The following is a 24,513-nucleotide window of genomic DNA, read 5'->3' as shown; positions in this document are numbered from 1 at the left end:
TGTTTCAACCACTAGAAATCCAACAGTGTAATCATCCACTTCACATACCTCACACTTTCCACAGTGTTTCTATGAAAGTTGTACTGTCGTGAGTTTATAGTATTGCTATGGCACACACCTGAAATTTGAAAAAAAACTATTCTTGGTGATCCCATGTAGGCTCTGTGGGATCACCACTTTCTTTTTTAAGTGCCAATATCACATTCTTCTATTAATATTCCTTAAATTTTTCTTCCAGGAGGCAACAACAAGTAGATCGGTCTGTAGTTTCCCCAAACATCTTTAACACCTTTTTGGAAGCCAGGATATTTGTTCATCAGCAATTAGTGCTCTTTGACAACTTTCCTCAAAAATCACTTTCAGCATTCTCTCAGCCATATTTCCAAATTCAATACCATTAAATAGACCCAGCTATGATTTGATGGAGTTTTTTTCCCCATCTAACTTGGGGGTTTAAATCTTATTGTCATTCTATGATTCCCATTATTCTATCCTTTTTCCTTTTTTGGTGAAAGATGATTCTTTGATAGAAAAAAAAAAAACAGAGCTCATACTGAAATATCATTAACTATCACCACAGTAGGCAAGTAAACAAAAATAGCATATCCAGTTGGACTTGGAATAGCTACTGTGTTTCTGGAGGAAATTACCACCAGTTTAAACTAGAAGCCCTTGTTTTCTGTCCAAGTCAGATACTATCTGAGTATAATTTCAATATAAGTTTCAATTCAACCCAACTTTTTTCAAGTAGTCTTTGGGTATATTTACTTTTACTTTTAATAGACAAGTCTTCAAATTCAGCTAGCACATCACTTAGTAAAAGTCAGTCATGGAGAAAAAAACAAAAACAAAAACCTCTTTATCACTTAGACCAGAAGTAAAGCATTGATTTAATCTACATGACTTTTAAGGTTGTGTTTACATTTGCCAACCCAGAGTGATTTCAAATTAAATCGAGTCTAACTTGTTTATCAGGACATAGCTCTATTATTCATCCATTTGTAGTTAAAAGGAAAAAAAAAAAGTAAGGCAGTATAGCTTATGTGTGTGTGTTGGTGGGGGGGCAGATTCTGCTAAGCCCTCCTCCTTTTTTGTCTTTTTTTTTTTTTTACCCTTTTCAGTTGTACTCTGGCATTAACTTGCCTGGTTCAATTAACAAGTTAAGATGGCAGGTGGATGCAAGCAATGGAAGTAGGGCTACAAGTATAAGTATTAACACCAGCACCTCACATCCTTTCTTGGCCCTGGAGAGCATTCCACTTTTAGGTCTGCTACACACACACAAAGCAAAGTGACAAAGTAAGGTAGCCACCACTTTTACATTATTATATGTTGGAAGGCTTTTTTTTTTAGCATTACGAATGACTCCATGATAGCTAGTCCAACTAAGTCAATTTCATTCATTCATTTATTCAATTAATCAATCAATCAATATTAAGAGTGTGTTGAGCTCTGTGTAAACAAATCCAGCAGAGTCTCTGACCTGATGAAGACTATATCTTAATAGACAGATGTCAGAACTAAGTAAAGAACTCTCTCCAAGAGGTATTGGCTTTGCACCTATAGTAGCATCCTTAAAACCCAATACACATATCTTCCCATTTGATACTCCTCTCTAAATGTTCTCTTTTCCCTATTAAATAGCTAAGCCCTAGCTGTGATCCTGAAAAAGTACCCCAAAAGCAAAAGCATTACTTTCATAAATGACCAGAGAACACCAAATACATCTCAGAGCTTGGATGGCTGACACACCAAACTGGAAGGTAGTCACCAGATTTCTGTTTCTTTTCCTGGAAGTTCAATCATTAATTTTTCAATTTCAATTTTAAAACTGTGTATAAAACTCTCATTAAATGGAAAATACCTTTTTCAATAACTAAGACTTTTTAGAAATTTGGTTCCTTCTCTTTGTAACTTTTCATTATCAAACAAAAAGAAAAGGTGAATATGACACGATTCTGACTCCTGGAAAATATTCTGTAACAGTAGTGCAAAAAGAAACTCAAATATTGATTTGCAAAAAAAATTCAATGTTTTTAAATGTTTAGTGACGCTTATGGAAAAAATGAGAAAGAAAGCAAATACTTAATGTTTGTAGACTAAAACATTTCTGGCTGCTGATGTAAAAAGACTTTAGGACAAGAGCCATAAAATATAGTCAGCCCCTCTCTCCTCCCCATCACAACCATCAGGGCATACAACTTTAAAACAACATAAAGACTAGCTTAATTTTTACTTTCCTTCTTCCTTAATTTCTCCTCATGCTAAAAAATAAATAAATAAATAACGAAGAGAGAGAGAGAGGAGGAAGGCCCCTTTGGACTATGAACAAAAGCAATTTTCAGGCAAATACAGTTTTATAAAAACTGGTGAATACAGCTGATTAGAAAAGCTACAGGCTGCCCAAGGCTTGAATTGGGAAATACATAAAGTAATAAGCTCCGCTTGCCTTGAAAAGGGAAAAGGGAAGAGAGAAAACTTTTAATGTATCACAAATTCTATGAAAAGTGTGGCACTCATGGGATTTCCATTTGCATTCAACTTTTGTACTCATGTTTTTTTTCATAAGTTTGAAATCCACAAAATAATGGCTCTTGGTTTTCTATTAGAGTTTTCAAAGGACAAAAGTTTTAATTTTTTTAAAGGGAAAACACATCAAAATTTGTTTAATCAATATTTTAGATTAAAACTTATTTTAGAATTCAAGAAAACAAGATTTACATTTACACTTTTGCAATGTATCCAAGTTGAATTTAACTCACAGAAAAGTTCAGTGGCTGTGACACCAGCATTTTATTTTATATAGGTGCCTAAATGCAGATTGTAAACTATTGATCATGTTATAAGCAAAGTCTCAAATATTTAAAACTACACAATTTCTTTTTTTTTTTTTTTTTTTTGCGGTATGCGGGCCTCTCACTGTTGGGGCCTCTCCCGTTGCGGAGCACAGTCTCCGGACGCACAGGCTCAGCGGCCATGGCTCACGGGCCCAGCCGCTCCGCGGCATGTGGGATCTTCCCGGACTGGAGCACCAACCCGTATCCCCTGCATCGTCAGGCGGACTCTCAACCACTGCGCCACCAGGGAAGCCCAACAATTTCTTTTGTTTTTAATAAATTTATTTTAAATTTAATTATTTTTATTTTTATTTTTGGCTGTGTTGGGTCTTCATCGCTGTGTGCGGGCTTTCTCTGGTTGCGGCGAGTGGGGGCTACTCTTCGTTGCGGTGCACAGGCTTCTCATTGCAGTGGCTTCTCTTATTGTGGAGCACAGGCTCTAGGCACGTGGGCTTCAGTAGTTGTGGCACGAGAGCTCAATAGTTGTGGCACACAGGCTCTAGAGTGCAGGCTCAGTACTTGTGGCGCACGGGCTTAATTGCTCCGTGGCATGTGGGATCTTCCCGGACCAGGGCTCGAACCCGTGTCCCCTGCATTGGCAGGCGGATTCTTAACCACTGCACCACCAGGGAAGCCCCTAAAATTACACAGTTTCAATTACCCATAGAAATTATTTTAATTATCCATTTTTCTCCAAGAATTGATTTTGTCAGTCTTCTTTATAAGTCATGCAAAGACTTCCTTATAAGTCATGTTTTTTTAAAAAGCCATTCTGCTTAAAATCAGGGCAACAAGATAAGCAGAAGTAACATTTTGGAGAATTCCATTGTATTATCTTTTCTGACCTTGAGATGGTAAGTGAAGGAGAGTTGGAGCTACTGGACTGAAGGAAAGTGCCTAAATCCATGCATTTTTTAATATAGTATAGTATTCCTATGTTCTTCGTTATAATGGTATTAAATATCATGGATTGCACCCTGCTTTGTTCCCTTGATTTTAGCTGAAGGTCATTCCTGGTTGTAGAGATTAAAATCTGGGCAAAGGTGTAGGGAAGAATTGCACTGAATATTTTAAATTCTGGAAGAGATGATTCCACACTAATCTCCTTATCAGCATCTTCTCTTTGCCACAAGGGTAAATTACAGTTACTACTTTCTACATCACAGTCTAATATAAAATATTACACTGAAAATGAATATATCTCGTATTATGACCACTTGGGTTCAACATGTAGATCTATGCATAGTGACATGTAAATTACAATGATCAAGATATCTTTGGGGCTTCCCTGGTGGTGCAGTGGTTGAGAATCTGCCTGCCAATGCAGGGGACACAGGTTCGAGCCCCGGTCCGGGAAGATCCCACATGCCACGGAGCAACTAAGCCCATGCACCACAACTACGGAGCCTACACTCTAGAGCCCACGAGCCACAACTACTGAAGCCCACATGCCTAGAGCCCGTGCTCCTCCATAAGAGAAGCCACCTCAATGAGAAGCCGGCACACTGCAAAGAAGAGTAGCCCCCGCTTGCTACAACTAGAGAAAGACCCACACGCAGCAATGAAGACCCAACGCAGCCAAAAATAAATTAATTAATTAATTTTTTAAAAAAGGTATCTTTGAAAATTTAATTATAATATATAGTGTTTTAGTCTAGCAGTAAGAAGCAAAAAGTTGAGATTTTCTTGGTATACTTATAACCAACTATCTGCCCCAGATGCATACTTAGAGTGTTGTTATTTCTTGGTAATTTTTCTTTTCAGTCATTTGCTTGGTTATGGAGGTATTAATGGGATGGTAGCCAAGCTTTACATGTGCAACAGCTTTTTCTTGTATTCTTCCCTCTATCCATAATGCTTTTCCTAAGGACCTTATTAATACACCAGAACTCAGATTAAATTTTACTTTCTCAGTGAGCCTTCTATGACCAACACCATCTAAATAGGTCCTTCCCCATTATTCTCTATCCTCCTGTCATGTTTATTGTCTTCAGAGCACTTCATATTTTCAACTAATCTAAAATCCTAATTATAATTTATATCATCTGGCCCCTGGCCACCAATTCACAAATCCCATTTTTTGCCACTCTTCCCTGTGCTCACATTTTCACACTGACTTTCTTGATGCTCCCAGGATACACACGTGAGGTCCTTCTCCAGAGCACATTCTTCCAGATACCTGCAAAGTTTGCTTCCTCACTTTAATCGGGTCTCTTCTCCAATGTCACCAACTCGGAGGAAAGGGTCTTCCTTGACTATCATGTTTCAAACAGCAGCCCATCACTCTCTTTGATTCAGTCTTACTTTTCTCACTAGCACTTATAGTTGTATACCTATGTGTTGTTCAGTGTGTGGTTCTCTCATTAGTATGTAAACTCCATTAGGCTTTATCTACTTTGTTCATTAGGACCACCATATTGCTTAAAACAGTGCGTGCCATAAGGCTGACACTCAATAATTTGTTGAATGAATGAATGAATTCCTAACTTATTATGTTTTCCCCACTGGACTCTTAAAAGCAGAAACTTTGTCTCTGGCATTCCTGTAGCATCTCTTATATAGCAGGTGATAAATGAATATTTATTGAATAAATGAATGGTTTGAATGAGTGAGTGTGTGTGTGTGTGTGTGTGTGTGTGTGTGTGTGTAATTTCTTTCCCCCCCCCCAAGCTCTAATTACCATGAAGACTATGTGGTAGTCTGTTTAGCTCATCAGTATATAGCAATCCCACAGTAGGGTCTGACTTGCGGTAGGCACTCAATAAGCAATCCTAAGGACTGGGACCAGCGTGAACAGGAACCTGCTGTGACCACAGCCACCCAGAAGCCCCCACAGAGGTAATCTGAGGTCTTAATGGCAGATGGAAAAGAGTTTAGGATACACACAGAGCAGTGAAAACCTGAAGCCACCCTGTTTGTCCTTTCAGGGGCCAGGCTGGTTCTGGCAAAGGCTTGCTTCCCAGACAAGACCCAGGAAACTAGCGCAGACTTCTGAGCTTCTTACTTTCAGATATCTTTTGAATTCTGGGAGGGATCAATCTTAATTTCAAGCCATAGCTTTGCTTTGTTTGCTTAAAACCTCTGCCCTGAAGATTCCAGATGAATCTGTTGATAATGCCAAAGGGCATCAAACAAGAAAAATTAGATTTTAGCATAAAATCTCCCACTAACTAGTAGAGTAACCTTGAAAACATCTCTTATCATTGCTTCTTTCATGTTTTTCATTTGAAAAATGAAGATGCTAGAAAAGAACCAGCAGGATACATATGGATCATGTATTTGGGTTTGCTTGATGAGATGCCCTTAGGAGGCTTTATGCAGTGTCTTCTTTCCTTTTCTCCTGTGCTCACCTGCCACAATCCCCCTTGGTTAATAATCACAGATAAGTGAGCTATGGTTGCTGATGGAAATCTGTCAAGTGCATGGGGGAAAAGAAAGTTTAAGAACCATTGGCCTATGTTCTCCCTGCCATTCTTTCCAGGGTCAAAATGTTGTGAATCTATGAGCTGTACCTCTGTTCACTATGAAACCCTTATATTTTAATGGCGCTTAAGTTGTTACAATCCTTAGTTCCCTTACACTAATTTACATTAATTTTTGATATTCTACTGTGATCAGGGACTATGGCAGGCACTGAGAATACAAAGATGAAGTTAGAAATGGTCTCTTCCCTCAAGGAGTTCCGTTCAATGAGGAGATAGATGCAACAGAGTTTGAGAAATGCTTTGATGACGCCAAAGTAGTGGGTGACCTCAGGGCACGTCAAAGGACACCTGGAAGAGGTGGGAGAGGAAGTGATCTGCAAAATCTTCCAGCAGGTGACCAGAAACTGAGTCCTAGTTTTAATTCATTGAATTCTAGACTGTTAAAGCTGCACAGTGGCAGAATCATTTAATCCAAACTCCTTATGTGCCATAGAGGAAAACTGATGCCCAAAGAGGCTAACCAACTACTCCAAAGTGAGTATCAGAGCTACAGCTAGCAGCCAGATAAGTATTATTGGGCTCTCTCTTTTAAGAGATTTTTTTTCTTGTAGGAAAATTTTTATCAGTTTATTTCATCAATTTAATGATGTAATTAAACAGTTAATTATATTTTAATAATGTATAGGGGAAATTATTAATATGTATTGACTTCATGCACATTAATGATGCCAGTAACCCACCATCTGTAAATTACAGACCTCGCAGTGAGCTGCTGGTGAATTTATTCAGATACATTCACTGTCTCACCCACCCTTGCCTCTTGAGCTACTTATTCCATGAACCTAATCACAACTGGGAAGGACAGGTACAGTCTGGCTGTGAACAAGAACAAAGAATAGAACTTAGTCTGATTGCACTTCCTCTCCACAACTGATCCAGGCATTTAAAGTAAGACCCCCCAAAGTGAAATGTTTTTAGTAGTAGTAGTATATAAAATTCCTCAGGTATGCAATTTTCTTGGAGTTTGTTTGCTTGTTCGTTTTCTCTCCTAACGTCGTTTTACTTGGGATGTTTAAAGACTATGATTTAGGAATGGGACAATATAAGATCTCATTACATTAAAACAGAAATACTTGGGAAATCCATAATTTCTAATAGCTTGCCATCTGTCTGGTTTTTAGAGGCAATGGATTTATCCTGCTTAGGGCAGATGATGATCCTGGGGAGAAATCATGGATTATGCAATGGATTTCTGACCTTTTTAACTACTGTTATTAACTTACTAGCTTGCAAAACAACATTTCCCAACATAAAATCAATTATTTTTTTATCTTTCAACTCCTACCCCAAGTAAGGTTGCTATGGGCACCACATAACATCCGCTCTGGCGCCAACAGATTACGTTAAAGTCACCCACAATCTCTCCAAATTAAAAACCTCACTAAGTTTGCTCTGGCTTTTTCACTGTACTCGCAGCAGGATGCTCTTTTGCCTTGCCCCACAGTCCAGTTTAATCCGCTAGAAAGAATATTTTTAGAGGCACATCGGACTAAATCATTTTCATCTGAGCACACCATTTCCAAATGGCCGCCCAGGGTCCTAAATCCGGCCTCTGCGGACCAGGACGAGGTGTCCTCCGCTGCAGAGTCGTGAGACTCAGCGCATTCATAACTGGACGTCGGAAGCCAGAAAGGAAACTCGAACACGCAAAGGACAGGTATAACCCCGCACGCATGCACCGGAGAGGCCGAGATCGCAGCGGAGGTTTCCATCCTTAGGCTTGGGGAGGGCCTGGGAAGGAAGCAAACATTGCTTCCCCAGTCAAGTCAGAGAGCAGAACGCACAGGGTCGGAGGTCAGAAGTTGAATTTCAACCCAGCCTGCGCTGCGTCCCAGCGCCTTCCGCAGCCCGGGCATCGCGGTGGCACAGGGCTGGGAGAGGACGAGGCTGGCTGGGGCAGGACAAACTGTGAGTTGCCACTGCCGGAGAGCCGCCGGCGGCGGGGGCAGACGCGACCCCTGGCGCCTTCAGAGCGCGAAGCCCGGGAGAGCAGGGCACGGCTGCCGCGACGCTGCGCCCCCGGCCCCGGCACGGCTGCCAGCTCTCCGCGTTGCCCTTTCGGCCGAGGTCAGCTCCCCGCCGCGGCAGTCCAGCCGCCTTGCGCCCCGGCACAGGTCACACGGGGTACGCCTTGTCCGCCTCCGGGCGGCTGCCCGGGCACCCGCAGCCTGACCGGCCCTCGCCCCCCGGCGCGGGGACAAACTTCCTTCCTCCCAGGCCCCCGGCAGCGTAGGCTGGCAAGCGGCTCACTCGCCAGGCTTCCACGGTCTCCGGCTGCAGGCGCCCTCGCCCGGCTCGGCAAGCTTCCTCCCTGCCCCTCACCAGCCCCGAGCCCCAGGCGGGCGCCGAGCGATCCCCGCGCCTCCGCTCCAACAAAGCCGGCGGCCCGGAGGCGATCCGGCGAGGGGCTGGGAGTGGCGGCGGGGACGCCACAGCCCGGCGAAGGCACCCTTGTGCCGGGCGAGTGAGGCGTGAAGGGGGCACGGGGGACGTGGCGGGCAGAGAAAGGGGGAAGAAAGTATCCTGCTCTCAGCGCGAAAGCCTTCTTCGCTCCTCCTCGTTGCCCTGCTCCCCCTGCCCGAGCGCGTCTGGCGGTCCCGGTGGGAGCTGGCGGGGGCAGAAGGGGAGGCAGAGAGGACGCAGTGGCCTGACGGGTGAGCTGCTCCCTTACCTCTGTCCAGAGTGAGAGGCTGGACCACTGTCAATGTCGCCATGTCTGCCGTGGGAGCCGAAGTGACGCTCAGCTTCAGCATCAGCAACCGCTTGTAGTGAGAAAAAGAGGAGGAGATTGGGGGCGGGGTGGAGAGGGAAGACGGAAAGGAGGGGGGAAGGAGGGAAGGTGGTGGTTGTGGAGGAGAGAAGGCTTGGGTGGGTTGGCAGCCAGATGGAGACGCAACTGTTCCGCGAGGGGCAGACCTTCAGATGCGGCGTGAAGCTGAGCAGGTACCGGAGAGCGAAAGCATCGCCGGCTCTGACAAGGAAGGCTCTGCCCTAGAACTTTGCTCTTCCACCCCAAGGATCGCTGGATGCGTGTAGCTAGTGTGTTGCTTTCTTTCAACTTTCCACTCAAACAAAATGGTCAGAGTGTACGTGCGTCTGGGGGAAGGGAGAAGAATGAAAGGGAGGGGATAGAGGGGAGGGAGGCAGAGACATGATTTTTTTCGGATTAAGAGAATTTGTCAACCCCTTAATCCCATCCCCTAGAAAGAAAATGCTTCTAGTTCAGAAATGTTGGGGGTTAACTGTAGTTGCTGCTAATTTCTGTTAAAGTTTATTTTGGAATGTTGACTTATAACAGTACACAAGACAGAGTTCCATCACTAGGCCCCCGTTAAGGACCTGAGTATATTGCCTAGAAAATAACTTATCTCACAAGCAAACTTCTTAATAATGGTTTTAAATTAAAAATCACAATGAGAAAACAATTAAAAACACAAAGAGAAGTTTCTATTACTAAGTTTGAAAACCATGTCCCTAGCACTCCTCCAGGCTGACCCTCAGAGCTGCCACTTGCTGATTAATTAACATATGTGACAGGAATTGAACTAAGCCATGGCCTGACTTGGGGATTCAATACAGTCCCTGCCTTCCAGTAGCCTGTAATCTAATGGGAGATGATGTTTTTAAAAGGGTGACTTTAGAGTCAGTTGATCAAGATTCAGTTACTAGAACCTTCAACTATTAGCTGTGACCCCTTCACCCCAACAGACTGCTTTCACTATTTTGCCACTGTAGGGACTCTCATTTTCTTGATCAAGAAATTAAGAGGCATATAGAAATCTTGTGTAAGCAGAAGGGTGATGACTATGGGTTCAGGATTGGAAATGACAAAGCTGCCTCCGTCACCTTCCCTATGACAGAGCAGAATTGTTTTGGCTAGCAATATACTCCTGAAGACAGACACAGTTTTACAGCAAAATATTTGCATATAATCTACGTCATTGTCTTCTGATTACAATATGGATGGTTTCTGAAAACTTTCCCATCTCATGGTTTACATTTGAAAATAAACTAACAAACAAGATTTCACCAGTGATTTGGGAAAGTCATAAATGATTGGCCAAACACCTAACAGACCTTAAAGACAAACGGAAAATAATAGTTCAGCATGCCTATATTTTCATTTAGTGTTTAGACAGAACACTGATCTGGAAATTCAAGTCTTAGTTATGTGCTTTTCAGAAATCAAATCTCTCACTGATCCCCAGTTTCTTCATCTGTCAAACAAGGGCATTTGTAATCTTCAATCTCACTGAGGTTCTGTAAAATGAGGGAACTAATTCTTCCCTGCAATCTCACTGAGTTTTGTGAGGGTCTGATGAGATCATGCACATGTATGTGCTTTGAAAACAGTAAAGTATATACAAATATATTCATACAACAAACATACATCCCACCTGAACTGTATGGCAACACTCTGCTAGACACTAGCCATGCAAAGATTAATGAGATGTGGCACTTTTTCTAGACAGTGCTCAGTACAGGTTGGGAGACAAATAATGAGCTGGTTGTGAGAATATGAGCAAGCTCTGAGCAAAAATGAGAGCAGTAAGTGCTCTAAGCACCGTAGAAAGGAAGTGCTGTGGGAGACAGGAAGAAGCAACAACTCTGGTGGATTATCATTATTCACCTCCCCTAAATCAACAACAGACAGAAGCTGAATTGTGGACAATAACAACAGAGTATGTTCCAAGGCTTTGCACGAAATACCAAACCTCATTCAATAACTGAGGACGAAAAGAACATACAAATCCCTTGGCCACTAATGTAGTTCTTAACAACATCCTGTATTGTGAATATGTACTTTAGTGGCTTGATTCATAAATCTGAAAGCCATGATTTCAATACAAATCCCAGATTGTGAAGTCCATGAAGGTAGGCTTTTTGTCTTTTTGTTTCCTGATGTAGCCTCAGCACCAAACATTTAATAGAACGTTTCTGGACTTATGCTTTGAGCTCCCTAATTGAAAATTTACTCTACCATTCTCCCTCTCTGTTGACTCTGTAGGGTTTTGTATGGATTGAAAAAGACAGGACGAGAAAGCACAAATCACCATATATTCATTAGTTATAATTTCTAATAGTGGCAAGTTCAATGCCTTTAGCGTATGTCTGCACAGGTGTAAAAAATGAATAATAAACAATTCATTATCTGTTAGATTTTGTTTTTTTATGAAGGATGAATAACTAACTACTGTCTCTGATAACACTTGTGAATTTCTAATTGAGACATGCAGAAACATAAGAAAATATCCTTAATCTACTGTATTGCTTTGGTAGATATGACCATGCTTAAGTCTATTGAGTAACTGCCTGGACCACTCCTGTATCAAACACAGTGTTTCATCAAGGTCAATATACTTGATCCATTCACATGTGTGTTGCCTTGCTAATTGTGTATTAATCAGGGAATTGTTAAAAACACCTGTGATTATACTTTTAGCTATTTGGTTACACAATCAGTGCAATTTTTCATTAAATGACATATATTAATTTACCTCTGTGGCACCTTTATTTTCAATGAAATTCATTAATTCAGAAATACTTATTGAACAGTTTATATATATGCCAGGCTTGGAGCTAGGTTGGTTTCTCTTTATCTTTTCAGCCCAGAGGATTAGGTATTATTATCCCATTTTATAGATAAGTAAACTGAGACTCACAGAGGTTAAGCAACTTGCTTAAAAATAGTAGCACCTGGGGCTTCCCTGGTGGCGCAGTGGTTAAGAATCTGCCTGCCAGTGCAGGGGACACGGGTTCAAGCGCTGGTCCAGGAAGATTAATGTTTGCTCTGATTCTGCCATAGGCGATAGCATATGCCGTGAAGCAACTAAGCCCGTGCACTACAACTACTGAGCCTGCACTCTACAGCCCGCGAGCCACAACTACTGAAGCCCGCGCACCTAGAGCCCGTGCTCTGCAACAAGAGAAGCCACCATAATGAGAAGCCCACGCACCGCAATGAAGAGTAGCCCCCACTCGCCGCAACTAGAGAAAGCCTGCGTTTAGCAGCAAAGACTCAATGCAGCCAAAAAATAATTTTTTTAAAAAGTAAATGTCTTTAAAAAAAAAAAAGTAGCACCTGTATTCAAGAGCCCCTGTGCTTTCCACTGAGAAACACACTTCACCTTGCATTATTCAAGATTTAGTGATTTCAGTCTTTTATTTCAGAGTTCCATATATGAGTGTGTGTGTGTGTATGTGTGTGTGTGTATCCTTTCTCTTTTTTGTTATGCTTGAGATATACTCAAAGAGAGAAATGCATGGAGGAAATTTAGGTCAAAGGAGGAAAGAACTATGACACTGGTTCCATTTTATATAAATACAGGTTAATATTAAAATGACTACCTATTTTGAATATAAAGTCTCTTCTTGTTAAAAAATTCATTCAAAGTTACGTTAAGGTCTGTTTCACTTAACTGAATCTTTGTGAATTAAATGACAAAATCAAGAGAAGGTTTGAATAAAGCATTAGCATACCAAGAAAATGTGTTTAGTTAGATTATAAATGGAGTATAATAAGCACAGTTTCATATGAGGAAAATAACACCACAAACTGGAATTCTTTCAGCCTTGGGTGTTAGAAATTATTTTTGACTGAGTCACGATATCTCGTTATCTTCTTTAATTCTCACAGCTTTGTCAAAATAGCACTAGATTAAGATGAAGTGCCAACCTATACTTTGGAATATAAAGGTTTGGGGTTTTTTGAATAATCATAGAGAACCTTACTATATTATTCTCTCCTTAGAGCTTTTTTAAACTGAGTGGCAAGTATGTTCACGGTAAAATATCTGAATCTTAGACTTGTTTTAATAACTACTTATCTGTCTGTTCAGTCAATAAATACTGTACTTACTATATCCCAGACTCTGTTCTAGGCACTGGGATATTGCAGTGAATAAGAAAAGGCCCTGTTCTCACTTGGCTTATATTCTATATGGGAGAGAAAGACAATAAACAAACTAAGAAACAAACAAGAAAGAGGTCAATTAGTGACTATGTGCTGTGCAGAGAATGAATAATTTGAGGACTGAACTGAGTCTAGAATAATGTCAGGATTACAAAAGACAGAGATAAGGGAAAAGGGCATTCTGAGAAGCGGGAGAGAAAAGCCAGGGATAGGAGAGCAGACATGGTGCGTTTGGGCAAAATAGGCAGTTCAATTTGGAGCATAAGAAAAACAAGCCTAAACAAGGGCCATTGAGAGTCAGGTTGTGAAAGATAATGTACTTAACAGAAATGTAATGAACCTTTCATGAATAGCTTTGTGCCCATCATACAATGAAATGTACAGACTATCCAGGCTAAGAAAAAAAATTGTGTTGTAGCATCTACATTAAAAACTACTAACATCAGAATGAAATAAAGAGTTACTAATTCTGTGTTGAATGTTAGAAAATTGAAGATGAAATAAAATATAAAATGTTCATTTTAATTATTTTTCATTTCTTTCAAAAAAAGTTTTTTAATTTAATTTACTTATTTTTGGCTGTGTTGGGTCTTCATTGCTGTGCACAGGTTTTCTCTGGTTGCACTGAGCAGGGGCTACTCTTTGTGGCAGTGTGCGGACTTCTCAATGTGGTGGCTTCTCTTGTTGCAGAGCACTGGCTCTAGGCGCACGGGTTTCAGTAGTTGAGCACGCGGGCTCGCAGGCTCTAGAGCACAGGCTCAGTCATTGTGGCGCATGGGCTTAGTTGCTCCACGGCATGTGGGATCTTCCCAGACCAGGGCTCGAACTTGTGTCCCCTACATTGGCAGGCAGATTCTTAACCACTGCGCCACCAGGGAAGTCCTCAAAAGAAATTTTTAAAAATTTTAAAAGAATTCTGAAATCTGAATAATCCTCATTTGTAGGGTCTTATTTGCATTATTTTACATTACCAGTTATCATGAAAATAATAAATATAATAATTAATGTTTGCTCTGATTCTGCCATAGGCAATAGCACATGTAATAAGTGCAAAGTCTTTCTGGTAATTGTATATTTCATTTATGCCTATTTAATTCATAGAATATAAAATGATGTTTTTGTTTCATTTTGAAATGAACATTTTTCTGTTTTCACAGAAGTTATGATTGATCTTTTATGATGAAATTTAAATTCAAAGCTTACAATTTTCCTTTTTTCTTTATGCATCCCAACCTCACAGTTACATCATTGGGAAAGCCTAATAGATGGAAGAGAGGCAAGATAAAGTGATTTTTAAAAGTGATACTGGACTCATTTCTTTCTCTCATCTACTCAGGAGATACTTCTGAACTTTTAGAACCCACAAACTTTAATGTTTTTTTAAAAAATATTTTTATTACCATCACATCTTAAAATGTTTTTAATATACTCAATTTTGAGTCTACAATTATGCTTTTATCCAACAAATCTTTATGATGCACCTGCTACTATATATGCCAGACACTGCTCTATGTTCAGTGGTAAACATGGAAGGAGTGACTTTCCTTATGGAGCTTAGATTTTATGAAGGGAAACAGATAAAACACAAATAAACAATAAATCAGATAATCTTAGGTAGTAGTAAGAACCACAAACAGTGATATGCTGAAGGCTGTTCACACGTGAGACCCAGTTATGCGCATCTTGCCCCAACGTCACTTTTAGTGACATCACATTGGTATCTTTAGACTGGCCATGGTGGGAGTGTTTACACCATGGATATTGGCAAATATTACATATGGAAGCTTTGTGTTTTCCTCAGGAAAGCTAGTTGTTAAACATTTGCCATCATACCATGAAGCCTACAAGGAAAATAAAATAGAAAGTTGTGATGAAACATGCAGCAGGGAGCAGGCAACATTAGAATGATCAGAAAATAAGTCACATTGTGTTTGATACAAAATTTTTTAAAAATAACATATCTACCCAGTATTTGATGGAGTACTGACTAGGATGCTGGGCCTGGGATGAAGTTAGAAGAAATAGGAGACATTCATGTTATTTCTGAGGAATTACAAAATATTTGGAAAGGAAAGAGAAGCATCAATGGAAAGGCATAGTATGAATTACACAATGATGTATCAACAAGAATAAGTGATAGTATAAATTTGTTATACTATCTTTTATTTTTTTAAATAAATTTTAAATTTTTAAATTTTACTTATTTTTGGCTTTGTTGGGTCTTCGTTGCTGGGTGTGGGCTTTCTCTAGTTGCGGCGAGCGGGGGCTACTCTTCGTTGTGGTGCGAGGGCTTCTCATTGCAGTGGCTTCTCTTGTTGCAGAGCACGGGCTCTAGGTGCATGGGCTTCCATAGTTGTAGCATGCAGTCGCAGTAGTTGTGGCACGTGGGCTTAGTTGCTCCACGGCATGTGGGATCTTCCCGGACCGGGACTCAAACCCGTGTCCCCTGCATTGCCAGGTAGATCCTTAACCACTGCATCACCAGGTAAGTCCCTACATTCACTTTTAGAGGAGACTTGGAGATATTTTCTTTCCTGTATGCGGATAATAAAATGTCACAGAGGAGAAAGCTACTCTTTGCAATTTTGAATCAAAAGATTGCTACCAGGGCTTCCCTGGTGGCGCAGTGGTTGAGAGTCCGCCTGCCGATGCAGGGGACAGGGGTTCGTGCCCCGGTCCGGGAAGATCCCACATGCCACGGAGAGGCTGGGCCCGTGAGCCGTGGCCGCTGAGCCTGTGCGTCCGGAGCCTGTGCTCCGCAACGGGAGAGGCCACAACAGTGAGAGGCCCGCGTACTGCAAAACAAAAAAAAAAAAAAAAAAAAGATTGCTAACCAAGTGGACCAGATCTTCTATGGGATTTCATGAAAAGTAAAGAAAAGGAGGGACAAGATTATCATAATTGGGTGCCTATGTTACTAGAGAATCTTATCATGGTGATGAGAGAACTCTATTGCCTTGATCCTTAAAAAAGGACACTAAGGATGTTCAAGGCTTGTTTTATTCAAACTTTAGCTTTATTTAAAATATGGTTTAAATGGGTTTCTCTTGAAAGCACCTCAGTTCCTGACTTTCATTTTTTTCTTAATCCTGCCCAACTTCTCTCGAATTCTGGAACAATGGAATTAATTAGGAATATTAGGAAGAAACAGATGAAAAGGCCATCTTCAAATTCTTCCCAGATTGTGACATGATACAGTAATTGAGGCAGTAACAGAATTTACTGTAGGTGTGCTGAGGGCCATACTGCCAGTAATTAGCAAGTTTGAGGGCAAAATGCAACATTAGCATGGACAGCACATTCAGGAGAGAGTTATAAACTCTTATTTTTATCCTTCAATTCTCTAAATTAAAGCAAAAATCACTACAATTTTAATCAGTTTGCATTTAAATGTGATCTTTCTTAGGCTCAGCCTGAAGCATAAAGTGTAATATCTTTTTCCTATAACTTCTCAGTGGGGTCAAATTATGTTTTTCTTAAACTAAGTGCCCCATTCTCTGCTTCTCTGCCTTCCCTGCTTTTCTGGTCCTCGATGAATTCTTATCCCCTTGCTCGTGTAGGTGATCTTTCTGATGCTTATAATCTTATTGTGCCATTCCCCAAGTCCGCAGCTATGCAAGACACCACCTTGAAATACAGGATCTCTGAGAAACTTCCTCTTTCAGTGATTTCTTAATTTTACTTCTTGCTCAAAGCATTTACTTGAATAATAAATACAATTATGGCTTTATTTTGGCTTCTTGAGGATTTAACTAGAATAAAAAAAATTTAAAAATAAGGCAAATGAAAAATGTTTTAACTCTAAGTATCATCAGGTTCCTGTCACCTCGAATTTTGCATAGATCAGTAGTGGCAAATCAAGCCGAACAAATATTTTTGTCTAGACCCCAAATCAAAGCAATTGCAAATAAATGGAGAAAGTAAGCAAATCTCTGCCATTTTTAACCTAGGACACGCAAGTAAACTATTAAGTCTTTTATGTAGTTAATATATTTTCTTTTTAACGAGGAATTTTTTTTGAAATGTTAAGTGTAAGACAAGGCACATGGAAAACAATTCTTGATAGGTATTACAAAATCTTACCACAAGTAACCAATGTTAACAGGGATTTTCGTGTCTTCTTTCAGAAATTATATGTACATACACATATATATGTGTCTACACACATTCATGTGTGTTCACATATCTTTTAAATAACTCAAATAGCCTTATACACCATATTTTACACCTTGATTATTTTATCTAGTGATATTTTCATATCAATACATTATATATGTAAGATCTCTTAACTACTTCAAAAAATTCCACTGAAATCTTCTCTTATAGATGAACTTTCAGGCTGTTTCTAGGTTTTTGCTATCTCAAACAGCATTAAGAAGGAAAATCTTTCTTGTTTATATCATCTTTATGAGCATAAATTCCACTCGGTTATAACTGTGTACTTCCGTATAACCCAGGACTAATGTGGCCCTTTTCAATGATAATGCTCTCAGATTATCACACCTGCAGCCATTTTATTCCTGTTTCATTGTAGGCATTCTATCCCATGAGAATTGATACCTCTTTTCTATAGAACTGTCATATTTAATTGAACCTAAAATGTCAAAGTGACCGAAAAAAACTATTTGCCATAGACTGAAGACCATTTTTGTCTTCAAAATATGTGGTATGAAGCACCATCCAGCAATCCAGTAAATCAATGATGATCACCCCAATTTTCAACTGAGAAACTGACAGTGTCTAAAGCAAGTTAAAAATTAAGAGCCTAGGGCTTCCCTGGTGGCGCAGTGGTTGGGAGTCCACCTGCCGATGCAGGGGACACGGGTTCGCGCCCCGGTCTGGTAAGATCCCACATGCTGCGGAGCGGCTGGGCCCGTGAGCCATGGCCGCTGAGCCTGCGCGTCCGGAGCCTGTGCTCCGCAACGGCAGAGGCCACAACAGTGAGAGGCCCGCGTACAGCCAAAAAAAAAAAAAAAAAAAAAAAAAAAATTAAGAGCCTAAAATAATCCACTTTTGGATATTTGTTCTATTGAAGGTTTTATTACCACCAAATGAGATAGGAACACAGTGAAAGCACAAGAAGATGTTTAAGTACCTTGTTTTTTCAAATAAAGTAACACATTGATTCACTAATTAGAGAAAACTCTAAGTAAAATTTAAAGTGAGAAATACTATTCTTTCATTAAATGTTGTTACTAGTTACTATTCAAAAGAATATTTAAATGTTAATGCATGTAGTGCTCTCTACTGGTCTTATCTTTATTGCAACCACACTGTGTCAAATTTGTATTTACAAAAGGTCATGAAAATTGTCTCTATCCCAAAAGACTACTAGTGTTTTTTAAAAATTTCTATTTGGTGTCTACTTTAAGTGTGTGTGTGTGTGTGTGTGTGCGCGCGTGCATGGACACACAAATATTCATTTTTGAATTTCCATACTGAAGTCAGTTTTGAACCCTGCACATGAATTGATGACATACATTATCACAATTCAGTAATACAGAGATATTAAAAAAGACGGGTATATAGTTTTAATGCAAGGGATAATGTTTTTCAGTACAGTTAATAGGCAGTGGCAGCATCTAAGGTGCTTGCTTTTCCTGATCCCTGGAGAAGACAGGTGAAGGCCTCCTAGGAGGAGAATGGGTGGCTGTGTGTATTCAGCAATTTTTACGGGACAGTGGTCACCATCATGAGCTCTTCTCTTTTTTTCCCTCCACTACTCCTTCCTGCTCCACTCCTCAAATATTTAAAAAATCAACTTAGTGGTGATTTTTTTAAAGCTTAAGAGCAAATTTTATTACCGGTAGTTATGAAAGCTATTTGCTTCGGAAGTATGTGTGTGTGTGTGTGTGTGTGTGTGTGTGTGTGTGTGTGTGTGTGTTAGATAGAGAGAAAGAAAATACATTCATTCATTCATTCAATAGTTTCATGTCAAGTGGCTGCTACGCACCAAGCCCTGTGCACTGAAGATAAAGCACTGAAGATAAAGCAGTAATCAAGACCACTGATACTCTACTGGAATTATTGGTATCTGTGGAATTACTTCTCAATTAAAATAGTTACAAATGCTATTAAGGGAAGTACATGGTACAGTGAGAATCTATAACCTCAATCAATGTTTAGGGATTCAGAAATGACTTCTCCAAAAATGGAACATTAATGGTGTGTTTAAGGAGAGACGTGAGCATGTTTAAACACTAGCCATTCTTTAGTATACTCAGTTCCTTCTTAAGCACAGAACTGATTTGGGAAAGTTATCTTTTCCATCATTACTGCCTGATTGAGTGAACATAAATGGAAGGAACACTCATTACTCTGGGGAACTTCCTGGCCACGAGTTTTCAATATGGTCATCATTTGTCTAAAGCAATACATACCAGTCCTATATTTATTACTAACATTTAGTACATTATATTAGGCCTACTAAAATATTTGTTTGAAGCTAATTACTATTTTTCATGACTATTTGATATTACTTAGGAAATACCCACACATGCTCTTACTGTATTTGGTCCGAACAGAGAGAAAGCAACTTAATTCTAAAAAAAAGACAGCATTGATATTGACATATATACTACTGAACAAGTTGCATCCACCCAAATGTACTCCTCCAGAGTCAAAATAAAATATAATGATATTTTTGAGCCAATAAGGATGTTAAAGAACATCAAATCTGACCAATAGTGGAAAATGAGATCCAGAGAGATTAAATCATCTGCCCAACTTTTCCTAGCTAGTGAGGAACAGGGCTCAGACTGAAAGCCAAGTGACAATCAGTTCAGTCCTTTTTATACTACACTATAACACTAGATTGTAAATTTCATGAGCAGAGAGACAATGTTTGGTTTGCCACTGTATATTCATTGCTTGGCATAAAACCAGTGCTCCATAAACACTAGTGAATAAAAGAATGAGTAAAATAATCATTTTTCCTAGAAGATAAACTTCACTTTAAATGCATTTTACAATGAAAAATTAGGTCACTATATTTATTGATTGCTTCATTTGTACAAGATATTTGCTCTACTATATTCTATGGAGATTTACAAGAAAAGGATAGATAAAACGTGACCCCTGCCCTACAGTAACATATAGCTGTCATAATTATCTCCAGAATAAGGTAGGGCTTGGTAAGTGCCACAACATTAAAATATATGAACAAAGGATTACATGGAACATGGTAGGCATCATGAAAGACATGTCATTTATGCTGCGTCTTTGAAAACAGAAGGATTTTTTAGGTGGAGGCAGAACCGAATAGACATTTCAGTTGAACTGAACAGAATGTGTAAATGTACGCCTCAGGAAGCAATGGCATGTATGTTATTATTGAAACAGTTAAACTTGACTGAAACATGGAAGATGTGAAGGAAGTAGCAAAATATTAAGATTAGAAAGAAGCTGGTAGGGAAGGGGAATGGCAGGTACCATAGGGGGCTTTGGAGGTCACTGAGAAAAGTTTAGAATTTATTCAGATGGCCATTAAAGTTTTTGAGCAGGAAGGTGAGGAGGTTCTTCTTGAAATAGTATATTAAAATTTATTATAGAAAAATGATTACAAATTCTAAATAGAGTAGCAGAAAGTCAAAATTATCCATATCAACTGGTGATGTTCTAGTCACATATGAAGAGAAAAGACCCAATCTGAGGTCACACAGACAGGCCTTCACACCAAACTATAGCTTGGTTGATTGGTTGCATAGCACTCAATGCAATTTTCTTCATTGTTCATCATGGAAGATATGAAACAACATTACTTTTTCGAAGGCTTTTGACTCTGGCTAAAGAAGTATCTCTAGTATACAAAGGAAAAGTAAGCAGTGGCCAAAGTTTGAAATTCTGAGGACTCAAGATTTCTTAACACCTCACCTCTTCCCTAAAATGTCACTGTATATATCCCCCCAAACTCTTTGCTCTTTTGTGAACTCCTACTACTGTAGTAGCTTACCTTATACTCCAGGTAGTATAAAAAGAACAATAAAATAACAGTAAAAAAAATGAGAGATTTTGTTATGGAGAGGATATAATGAAAATACTACTATTACATAGAAAATAAGATATTCATTAGGAGACGTTTTAGGGAATTATTGAGAAAACTTCTTCATTCCAAGGTAAGCTTTGAAATAATGATAATAATACATTCATTCAGTTGAAATGTTTTGAGGAAAATGAACTAGATGAGGACAGAGAGTGGCTATAAAGATTTAAATGGTGGTGCCTATACTGGGTCATTTATGTCAATTCTAATTAATATTAACATCAGTTTTAAAATTAGAGACAAAGCCTGAAGAAAAAAAATGGAACATGTTACTGAGCCTGTAGAAATTGTATTATCAGGCGGGAGGTACCTTCCTCTCCTTACCCCAAGTCTTTATGCGGACAAAATTCCCACCCTAGATTTTCAGCATCATAATGTGTTAGTACATAGTGATTGTCATTTTTATTCAGACTAGTGGTCATATAAAACAGAGATCCATATGTGTGAAAGACATATTTTAACCATAAATATGAGATTTTTAATCTTTCATTTTCATATGAGATATATATATAAATATTATAGCTCTTGAGACAAAGTATCTGCATCTGATATCAGTGGAACTTTCATAGTAGGAGATGAGATGATATATTTAGGAAATAGGAGAGATGCAAATGAGCAAGTTAACAATTCTCTGTTATGTGCAGCTCATAATTGCTGCTCTGTGAAGAGTTCCCACTGAGTCAATGGGAGGTGTGGGTGGAGGTTAGAGCCAGGTTAATTGTTGCATTCAACATCATTCAGGAGAAAAAGTGTAGGTAAAATTGCAGCATTTATACTTCTGCCCTTCAATTCTCCTTCATCTCTATACTTGTATTTTCTTCACTTATTATTTATATCCCGTGTCTGAATGTTTTCCTCCCTTGACTCCTTAGGTTATTGAAGAGATACGGTCCATGAAGTTGACTTTCAAGGCATTTTAAAAATAAAGAAAATGCCATTCATCTATCCATTTTCAATACAGAGTTGGAAATATAGTTCCTCGAAAATATGACCAAGTAATATGATTGAAAAACAGATTTTGTGAGGAAAGAGGTATTTTACTATATGTCTCCCTGGCATGCTAAGGATTGCGGTACACCATCAATGCTAAGCCTCCAGGTAATTTTAATTATCATCCGACAGGTCATTTTTCTTTTTTAGTAGTTTCCTTTGGGATCCACCTACTCAATGACTAGTAGTTTCTTCTATGTAAGCAAAGAACCTCTGACTTCAAATATGCTGCTTCAATAATTTGGCCTTCATATTCTCTGAGTCCTCATCTTCACAATGTGATTTAGATCTGGGTTATAGTATAATAATGTGTCAAGGATACTACTGCCTAGTTATCGCCAACTCCAGGTAGAAATTCTCTTTAAATCTGAGACTTTATTATCAGTGTTTCTTCACTACTTTGTTAATTTAGAAAGTTAATGTTTGTGTAAATTAAAGAATGCCTGCATTTTGCTTCTTGTCTTCTTAAGTATTATTTTATTCTCCTTCTCACTCTTCAAATTTTTCACTTCTTTGTTTGCTTTTATGTTCACCCCTTTTACCAATATTAATATTGCCCTTCCAAATTTTTATTTTTTGAGACATTCCATTGCTAAATTTGGAAAGCGTTTACACAAATCCTGAGGGAACTGAAAGTAGCAGAAAGAAATAAACATTTTGTGGACTGTAAGTTGTCATCTTATGAAATGCAAAAATCCTTTTTAAAGAGGAATAAACAAAACTTACTTTTCTTTTGTGTCTTCAACTTTTCAAAGAGAGCTCTGGAAAACAACTTTTCATTAAGTTACAAATTTCCTTCTATGGTAGAAAGGCTTATACTGTATATTTGTTTCACAGGCTTATTGGTGATTTTTATTTTTCTTTTAACTGTATAGAAACCATGAGTCATACACTCATTTTCCTGGTTATACAAAATACAAGTTCGTTATAAAATTTAAACAAATTAAATATAACATGGCAACACCTCCATCAGACGAGACCTTTTCAGATGGGCATTACTTTATTGCGATGAGGGATCGTAACTGTGTTTCCTCCAGAATGAGATGTAGGTTGAACTTCCTCATCTTACTGGCCTGGAATCTCTACTTCCTACAGGTTTCATTTATTAATATTTTGGTGTTACTCATGACTTAGAAGTTTTCATTTGGACACAGCAGCATTTGGGCATCAAATTTGCCTAATTCTATTTGTATCACTGGAATAGTTTAGAAGTTAAAATCCAGGAATTTTTATTAAGAAAATTTTAAAAGTAGACATATAAAAATAGAATATAGACAATTGCAGTTGATTCTCCCAGCTTGATAACAGGTGGACATTTTTAGGCTAAACACATTATCTCTATTATCTAGCAGTAAAAGAAAGTATTGTGATTACAAACAAATGCATTTATCAAAGTCAAATGAGATTCTTATAATCCTTATCTTGTACCAGAATGTTATCTATTAGAGTTCTAATATATTAATATGAAGACATAATTCAACGCATTTAACATTTTTCTATGGTTTTTGGCAAAAGATCCAGTTCCACTGATCAACATTGGGCATGTTTCTAAGAGTTAAACCAATACTGAAAAATGTGAAAACTCCTTATTCTTTTAAAGGGCATAAGCTAAACATGGACAAGACCATGTTTGAGTTTTGTTTCATTTTGCTTTATTTTGTCCACATACCTAAAATATAGTAGTGAATGAATAATGAGTAGATGGAAAGAAGGAAGGGAAAGAGGAAAGGTACAAATGAATGAACAAATAAATGAAGAGTGATTAAAACTTGTCTGAAAAGGTGACACTGCTAATAAAAATATATTTCTAAGTATTTATTTTATATCTTAAATTTCATATACCACCTGCAATACAGCAAGTAGACTAGTGTTACCTAAAAACTTCTGAGACCTAATGAACAGATAAGTTGTCTGTAATTGGCATATCCCAGCACCCTGTTAGGGAGGACTGACTTCTACTTACATTGCATTTACTTCACAGGATGGCTGTGATTTTGCAAATTACAGTGAGATTGCTTCTTCCTAAGGTTAATCTTAAAGTCAGCTAGTAAGGCAAAAGATTGCCCTTGAAAAACCCCTTCTATCTCCTATAAAACTCGATTTGGGGTCTATACCCTTATATAGTAATTCTTAAATGCATTAAAATTTTAGGAGTACTGTGTTAAGTCAAAACAAAGTTGAAACCCTCAGGAGTGAGTCACTCAGTGCTCAGTGAGAGTATGGCTTCAAGGTTAAGAGTCTCTGCTT

The 24,513-nt window shown here is 38.8% G+C and overlaps 1 protein-coding gene across 8 annotated transcripts in view; it reads right to left on the bottom strand.

The window, feature by feature from the left end:
• LIN7A (lin-7 homolog A, crumbs cell polarity complex component) overlaps positions 1-24,513 on the bottom strand; it is a 394,724-nt gene that overhangs the window by 278,245 nt on the left and 91,966 nt on the right. For 3 of the 8 annotated variants that reach the window (XM_033866291.2, XM_019952195.3, XM_033866292.2), the window contains one exon: positions 8,994-9,084. The exons of 4 other annotated variants lie outside the window; for them this stretch is intronic. In XM_033866291.2, the coding sequence (XP_033722182.1) occupies positions 8,994-9,084 (91 nt within the window). Of the gene's footprint in view, positions 1-8,993; positions 9,085-9,238; positions 9,419-24,513 lie in introns of all 8 variants that reach the window. One more of the 8 variants, XM_073788376.1, reaches the window with a different exon arrangement.

Source organism: Tursiops truncatus, chromosome 11 (assembly GCF_011762595.2).
Source record: "Tursiops truncatus isolate mTurTru1 chromosome 11, mTurTru1.mat.Y, whole genome shotgun sequence".
Lineage (NCBI taxonomy): Eukaryota > Metazoa > Chordata > Mammalia > Artiodactyla > Delphinidae > Tursiops > Tursiops truncatus.
The sequence above is the reverse complement of the archived record's forward strand: the minus strand, read 5'-3'. Positions and strand labels throughout refer to the sequence as shown.